Raw genomic sequence first — 8,299 nt, 5'->3', positions numbered from 1 at the left:
TCCTGCCTATCCTTTCTTCTGTGTTAGTTCAGAGAAGCCCAATACCACGCCCCTCCCAAACACTCCAGAGGGAAGCAGCTACCCTACGGTGCCCATGGATGGATTTTTCCCTTGTGCTTCTAACAGTGTCAGGGCTCTGGGTTGCGGTGCAGCACCAAGTCTGTTGGGTTTGTCAGGTGAGGGCTGTTCTCCTCCAGTGTGTCAAAGCAGACTGCATTTGTCCTGTCTGTATGCAAACACCAAGACGATGACCCTGAGAAATCCTTAGGGTGTAGATGAATCCCTGTGTGTAATGTGGATAAACCAGGAGATTTTTTTATTGTGGACTTTCTTTTTTGTCTTATACAATTCTCTCTTGCTCTCCAGAATCTCCTATTTCTTTGGCTTGGAGTTGCCAAAGGTGACAAAGACCACTCCTGGCTCCTGAATACTGCCGTTGGTGTGGAAGTCTTCGCCTGGGCTCTTCAAGTACCTCTGAAACATGGGTGAGGCAGATACCTCATATTTGGGATGAGGGACCACGTCGCATGTGGAAGATGTTTGTGTCTCAGATTGTTTGGTGACTGTGGTGGACGAAGTGATGATTTTGTTTCCAAACTGGTCCATTTCCTCATACTGCTCCATGACAGTCCGGGTGGCTCCATAGAGCTTGGACCCATCGGGCCCTGTCTGCAGCTCCAAGATGCTTTTCTGCCTCCGTGGATTTTGCGGGCTGGGGACATTCAGGGAGCAGTAGTCCAAAAAACCTCCTTTCATCCCACAGTGGCAGCTGCCTTTGGAGGTGTCCAGAGGGCACCTCTCTTTCTCACTGATCTGATGGTTGACATTGCCAAGGGTGTGCTGTTTCATTGAGCTCAGCCCAGCTTTTGTTTGGACAGGCTCAGGTCTCTTCTCAAAGGGGGCCATGTCATGCCCAGTAAACCCTGCTGAAGGATGGTTAAAGGAGCTAAAGCCATCCTGAGCAAAAGCATCCCTCTTTCCTGGAGAGTCAAGACAGTCTGGTGAAGGGTTGTCCCAGGGGGAATGTGCTGTCCTGGATGATTCTGCTGGTTTCCTGGCAGCAGACTCAATGGAGATGTAGGAAGGTGAGGAGGGAGAGCTGACGCGAGGTTGAACGAGGCGGGGGACCTCTAGCTCTGCCTTGGTTACCTCGGTCTTTTCTGCCACCTTTGCATCCCCCGCAGATGCTGCCTCCCCTGCCTCCAGTGTGGTTCCCTCCTGCTTGGCTTTGCTTGAGACAATACTGATTTTACGGATGTTGCTGCTGTTCACAGAGCTTTGGGTGTTCCCCAAAGACTCCTTGAAGAGCCCTGAGAGCCCAGCGATGTCTGACTCAGACTTGAGACTAGAGACAGAATACAGAGCTTTCCTGATGGCCTCCTCGATGTCCAGGAGCCGGGCAAGTGTCTGCTCCTTCAGGTGGATGATCTCAGCACTTGCTCGCTCCAGGTCCCCAAAAGCCAGCTCCACTGAGGAGACACTGTCAGTGTCCTCCTTTGCCAGTGCCTCAGCCCTATCCTGTTGCTTGGCCTGGTGGGCTTTCTGACGAACAACCCAGTCAGGGACCTTCTCAAAGAAGCTCTTCAGAGCTTTCACATCCACTTTGCTTGTCTCCTCCTCAAACTCCTTCACCCGAGTCAAGATCTCTTGCAGCTCCTCCTGTCTCCTGAGGTTCTCAAAGATCTCCATAGCCTCCTTGACATTGCCTTTCATGATCTCCTCTTTGTGTACTGACAGCCTCTTCCGACGCTCATCTTCTGTTTCTCTCTTGGGTTTTTCTCTCATAACAACTGCTGGCTTCTCCTGGCCAGGTGTCTCTGCCTCCCCATCAGGACATTTCAATTGCCCACTATTCTCCTGCTGTTGCTCCTCAAAAGAGTTCATTGACTGCTGATGGAAGGACATAGAATGACATATTTGCCTCACCTCATTCACATTCTGTGTGACTCTCTGACTGTCCCACGATCCACAAGAATTAGACACCATTTCTCTTTCCACCTTGGATGAGGCATTTTGTGCAATGTCATCTCCTCTCTTTGGAGGAATGGTGTGGTCCACAGAAGAGGTGCTTGGCTCAGTCTCTCTTGGCACATGAAGTGTCTGTGCTCTACCAGGACAGGTTGGATGTGATACTGAAGAGCACCCATTCTCATCTTGGCACAGCTCTATATGCCGCTGAACCACCTCACCTGGGCATCTCCTTGGAGATGCTGCTTTCCTGCTCATCGTTCCCTGCTCAACTTCAAAACTAACCACTCCATTCTTCATTGGCTTTGAAGTCTTAGCACTGTCTGATCCCACCTTTCCTTGTCCTCCTTTGCTTGCTTTGTACCTTTCCTCTGCCATTTGAAGAGGGGTTTTGGCAGTGTTTTTTGGCAGCTTTCTCTCAGGGCTCATACCCTGAACTGTGACAGGCTTGTCCACAGATGTTTCTGAAATGCAACATTTTGCCTGAACCTCCCCATGGGCTGATTGCTCATGTACCTCCATACAGCTTAATGCCAGCTCCGTGGTGGGAGGCTTTGGCTTGCTGATCTCCCTCAGGCCTGCAGGTTTCGGAGGCAGGGGTGGAGGGATGGGTTTGGTTGATCTGCTTGTGCTGGTATTTGTAGAGGCAGAATGTGCCTCGTTTAAGAGATGCTCAGGTTTTGGAGGGGGAACAGGTTTTTTCCTGGGTGGGGCAGTAATTTCTGGTTTTGGAGGAGTCCTGGGCTTCTCTGCAGGACTCTGATCACTGGGTTTGCAGGACAGAGAAGGCAGGGCAGGAAGAGGGGTCTGGAGTGGTGCAGAACATCCTGGGCCTTCATTTTTGCTGGTTGGTAGTGGAAGGGCACCTTCTCTTGTTGCTATAGTTGAGGGTGGGCAATGCTCTGCTTTCATCACAGCAACTGGGGGAGGAGGAGGAAAGTCATTATCAGCCTGTGACCCTGAAGCCACTACAGCAGTCTGGTTACTAACGACTTGAGTCTCATTTTTCTTTTTACACACAGAACAGGACTGCCCTGCATTTCTGTATATCATAGCGGCTTTAAAATCCCCTCTGGAGACATTAACGTTAGACTTTTCCAGCGACTGAAGTGTGGCTTTTAAATTACCTCGGACAACATCCTCCTTTTCTACCAGGCGCTGTTCTGTGGCGGCACTTTGCAGTGCTCTGATAGCTGTCTGTACATCCCCTCTGACAATAACATCTCTGTCTTCTTGCACTGATTGCTCTTTGTAATCAGACTCAACAAAAGGGTTTATATAGGTTTTCACGGGTGTGGCAGTATAAAGGCCATCCTTAATGCTAAAATCTCTACTAGGCACAACTTGGCTTTCCTGGCTCAATAGTTGTCCTCCCTGTACTTCCTCTGAAGCACTGACCTTTTTGTGTGATGCTATGCTCTTCTGAGGCATGCTTGTGTGGGTCTTGGATGCCTCCTGGACTCTAGTGGTGGTGGTCCTGATGGCAGTGCTGGTGCTCTCCTGCATGGTGGATGCAGAGTCTTGTTGGCGTATGGTTGATTGAAGAGTCACTGTCCCCTGTGTGCTGGCTGCCTGCTGCCTGCAGGCCATGTGGACCTCCTCCCTGTTCCTCTGTAGCTTGCTCTGGACATGGTGTTGAATGTTTTTTGCTTCTGCTGTTGCTAGCCTCAGGCTTTGCATTGCAGCCTGAAGATCACTCCCAAGGGCCTTTTCTTCTGGCTGCATCTGGCTGGCTTCCCCAGTCACCAAACTCTGCTGTTTCCCAGCCACGTCTCCTCCCTGAGCCGTCACTTGGGCTGGAAATTTGCCTTGTGTCACAGCTTTGGGTTCCTTCAAACTGGCAGGGATGGCTTCTTTCTCTGCCTTCTTGCTGACATCTGCAGCCCTTTGGATTGATTTTGTAGTCACTTTAAGCCCTCCCAACAGATTTTCTTCTTTTCCCATCACTGTGGGCAGGGGCTTCCCAAGACATTGCACAATGGTGCCTGTCACACCTGCTGCATGCACAGCCTCTCTCTCTAATGGACCATCGTTGCCCATGCTTCCACATGCGAACAACTTTTTTGGTCCCTCCATAGCCCCTGGCTCACCCTCTGCAATTACTTTCACTATTTGCTCTTTATTTGGTAAGATATGTATCTTAGCGCCCTGCAGAACCCATGGGGCACTCTCATCCGTCCCCTGCTCTGCTTGGGAAGAGATGAGGGACTGTATCTCTGACTCCTGCTGGAGATTCTTCAGATAGTCAAGATCTCCCTTCTCAATGCAGCTCGCAAAAAGCTGGACATTTCCCTTCTCATTGTCCTCACGCTTAACAGTTGCTGTTGCTTTCTGCTCCTGAGAAGATGCCAACAGGTTCCCTATCGTTGACTTCACATCACCCTTGACAACTTTCTGATGGACAGAATGGAACAGGAGGGAGTAGAGAGTCATCTTCACTGATCCTGACTTTGTCTCTTGTAAAATCATCCCCTTTTTGATGGAAGCGTCTTGACTGAGGAGACCCTGTAAAGCCTTAGCTACATTTCCGCTCAAGTCCTCTTTGCCTTTAACAGCTTCACTCTGGTCCAGTAGCTGCAATGGGCTTACTTTGATCTTGCCTTCTCTGTCCTCCTCCACCAGCACACTCTGTGCTTCCACATTGGTTCTGTGCAGGAGCTGCAGCATGATCCTTTGCAAATGGCCTCCCACAATCTCCTCTTTCAGGATCTCTGGAGCACCTGGGCTACTGAGCTGGTACTTCACCATCTTCACACTTTCCATATCATTGGCTTCAATGAGGATTCCATCATGCTGAATTGCTTGGCAAGTGCAGAGTGTCTCTAAAGTCTCCTTCATGGTCCTTACTTTCAGTTCTGTTTCTACACTACCTTCAGAAGTACTAAATTTATCCAACGGCGTGCTCTCAAAGAGCCACGTTGTACTTTTCACATCTGCATGAGGGATCGCTTCTTGGGCCCCAGCACTGGCCATCACCTCTGGGTCCTTAAGTGTGTCCATTGGCTGGGTTTCAAACAACCACGTGCAGCGTTTTACATCCCCTTTCTGGCTGTCCTCTCTCTGCACTGTGCTGATAGATGAGCCTCTCTCCGCATCCCCATGCAGGGAGTCGACAGGCTGGTTTTCAAAAAGCCAAGTGGATGTCCTCACATCACCCCGCTGAACATCACTGACGCTGACCATCCTCACGTACTTCTTCTGGCCCACTTGCTGGGACTCAAAGAGCTGCTTGTTGGACTGAACATCTCCCTTCTGCACATCATCTACTGTTCTGGGCACAGACATCTTTGGTCCTGAGAAGGAGTCAAGAGGCTCTGTCTCAAACCTCCACCGGGCAGCCTGGACATCCCCTTTCTTGATATCCTCTTGGGTGACAGCCCTAATCACAAACACCTCTTCTTCCTTTTTGATCTGATCCAGAGGCTTCGTTTCAAACAACCACCGGGCACCTTTCACATCACCTTTCATGATTTCTTCTTTCTGCACTGAGGTGACCTCATGGTATCCCCCCTCTTTGTCCTGGATAGCATATAAGGGTTGGCTTTCAAAGAGCATTGTGCAGGACTTGACATTAGCTTTGCTTATGGTGTCTTTCTGGATCTTCTGGAGCTCTGTCTCATCCACTTTGTCATGGATTTGGTCAAGGGAATAGGTCTCAAATACGAACCTTTTGCCTCCAACATCTCCCCCCTTGATATCCTTCTCTGGAGGGATTTCCTGGATGCCCTCAGAGCTGTCCTTCAGGGTGTCCATGGGGTAGTTCTCAAAGAGCCAAGTGAACTTGTGCACGGATCCAGCTTCAATTGTCCCATCATCCTTCTGGGGTGCTGGTTTGGTGGCTGTATCCAAGGGCTTAGCTTCAAAGAACTCCTTCACTCTGGACACTTTCCCAGACTGTATCTCCACACGACTGGAGTACCGCACGGTTTTCTTTTGGTCAGCTTCACCAACAACACTGCTGCCCAAGGGTTCAGTCTCAAATAGGTGCCGGGCAGTATTGACATCAGCTCCTTGTAATTCCTCCTGACTGTATGCCTTACTGACTTGTAAATACTGCTCCTCCTGGCCTTTCAGGGAGTCCAGGGGCTTAGTCTCAAACATCCATGTGTATGTCTTCACATCACCTTGGGGCACACTGCCATCCTCCTCCTGCTTCTTTTCAGCTTTCTCGTACAGGGTGTGGATGGGCTGGGTCTCAAAAAGCCACCGGCAGGTCTTGACATCCCCCCGCTGGGAGATCTCCCGCTTCACTGAGGGATGCTCCTCACCTTGCATGGCTTGGTGATGAATGACATCCATGGGCTGAGTTTCGAAGAGCCACTTGGCTGTTCTGACATCACCAGCCACCACCTCTTGTTTTGTGATGCCCCGTATTATATCTACTTTCTTGGTGCTTTCATCAAACTGGTCCAGGGGCCTGGTTTCAAACATCCATTTGTAGTTCTTGACATCACCACTGATGATTTGCTCTCTGCTTACAGAGGTGACTTCATGGAAATTGCCAAAGCTATCCTTGATGGCGTACAAAGGTGTTGTCTCAAACAGGATTTGGTTGGCTTTGACATTGCCAGCAGGAATCTTCTCCTCTTCTTTGGTGACAGGCTCAGCATCAGCCTGCTTAATGCTGTCTAAGGGGAGAGTCTCAAACAGGGTCTTAAAAGACTTCACATCTCCTTTCACTACCTCTTCCATGCTGGTGGCTGGAATTTCTTCCTCAAATGCTTTGGAGATGCTGCCAAAGGGACAGGTCTCAAAGACATGTTTTCTTTGCTTCACATCTCCCTTCTCCTCTGCTGAAAGCTCTACTTTCTTTAAACGTCCCACCTCAAAATTTTCTTTCAGGGTTTCCATTGGCTGGGTTTCAAATAGCCAGAGTGTAGATTTCACATCACCTCCAATGACTTGTTCTTTGGCTACAATGCTTTCTGAAGCTTCTCCTTTCAGAGAATCAAGATTCTGGGTCTCAAAGAGCATTCTCTGCTTACTAACATCTGCCCCTGTGACAAAATCTGTTGAAGCCTTGAAATCCTGTTCTTCAACTGTGACTTCTCTGATGGCATCCAGAGGCTGAGTTTCAAATATCCACCTTGCTCCACTGACATCTGGCCTTCCAATTTCTTCCAGTGAAATCCCACGGATTATTTGCACTTTGGAAGTGTCCTTGTTGATGGTATCTAGGGGCTGAGTCTCAAACAGCCAGCGAGCCGTTCTGACTGCATTGGTCTGAATTTCTTCTCGGCAGACGGACTTGATTTCATGGATGTTCCCAGTTTTGTCTCTGATGGCACAGAGGGGCTCTGTTTGGAAGAGCCTAACAGTCTTCTTAACATCACCTTTTAGCTCCTGGATTTCTGACTTGAGTTGTAGGATGCTCTTCTCCTCCACTGAGCAGCAGCGTCCTATAGCATCCAAGGACTGTGCTTCAAAGAGCTGTCTGGCACCTTTCACATCACCTCCCTGGACAGGCTCCTTGAGCACCGCCTCCTGCACTTCAGTTTCATCTGAATACAGTTTGTTTAATGAGTCTAGTGGTTGGGTTTCAAACAGCCATCGGGCAGTATGCACATCCCCTCTGGCAAGGTCTGTTTCTGATACCTTGGCTGATGTTGACAGAGTGTCCCCATTGATTGACTGGCTTTCAAATCTCAGGGAAGTACTTTTCACATCCCCACCGGGAATGATCTCTTCTTCTGCCAGCTTCTTTGTGGCTTGGTGGTCCCCAATGGAGTCAAGTGCCCAGTTCTCAAAAATCCAGCGCATGGACTGAACCTCTCCTGGAAGAACTTTGTCCAGGTTCACAGATGCCTGTGCATTGGGATCCTCAGTATTAAGCATTTCTGCTAGGTCCTCAGTCACAGCTTCTTCCAAGTTCTTCCTGAGCTCAGGATGCATGTGTCTGTAGAGCCTCTTCAGCTCGTTCACTTGACGCTGCTGGTAGAATTTGGAGAAGGCTTGCTTTGGAGGAGGCACAGGGAGTGGGTTGAGATCCTGGCTCCCTGGAGCGATGACCTGGACTGAGCCAAGGGCGGGAGGGGGAGGTAAGTCGTCTTCCATTTTCTTGATGGCAACTTTAGATGATTTCTGAGCTTCTGACATCTTTAGGGAAACAGTTTTAAATGTCAGCGTCATCTCATAAGAGATGGCCCTAACCCCATGGCTGTTAATAGTGAGCACGGCAAAGGAAAAAGCCAGCCAACACGGGAAATCCATGCACTTACTAAGCTCCATACCTTTGGTTCAGTAGCACACAGCACTCCAAAGCATCACACCACTGCACACGCTCCAGGCTTGGTGTTAGCTCTGGTTCCACAGCAACGCCCTCTAAAGCAAG

The 8,299-nt window shown here is 49.6% G+C and overlaps 1 protein-coding gene across 1 annotated transcript; it reads right to left on the bottom strand.

Annotated features, from left to right (window-relative positions):
- Nucleotides 1–372: 372 nt before the first annotated feature.
- Nucleotides 373–8,064, bottom strand: XIRP1 (xin actin binding repeat containing 1; the record flags this gene model as incomplete). Its single annotated transcript, XM_081996823.1, has 1 exon — nt 373–8,064. The coding sequence occupies one exon, from the start codon at nt 8,062–8,064 to the stop codon at nt 373–375; it is 7,692 nt and encodes a 2,563-aa protein (XP_081852949.1).
- Nucleotides 8,065–8,299: the final 235 nt, after the last annotated feature.

This window comes from Phaethon aethereus (genome assembly GCF_964289735.1).
Source record: "Phaethon aethereus genome assembly, chromosome: 2".
NCBI classification, from domain to species: Eukaryota; Metazoa; Chordata; class Aves; order Phaethontiformes; family Phaethontidae; genus Phaethon; species Phaethon aethereus.
Note: the sequence above shows the minus strand (reverse complement) of the source record. Positions and strands in the feature narration are given on the sequence as shown.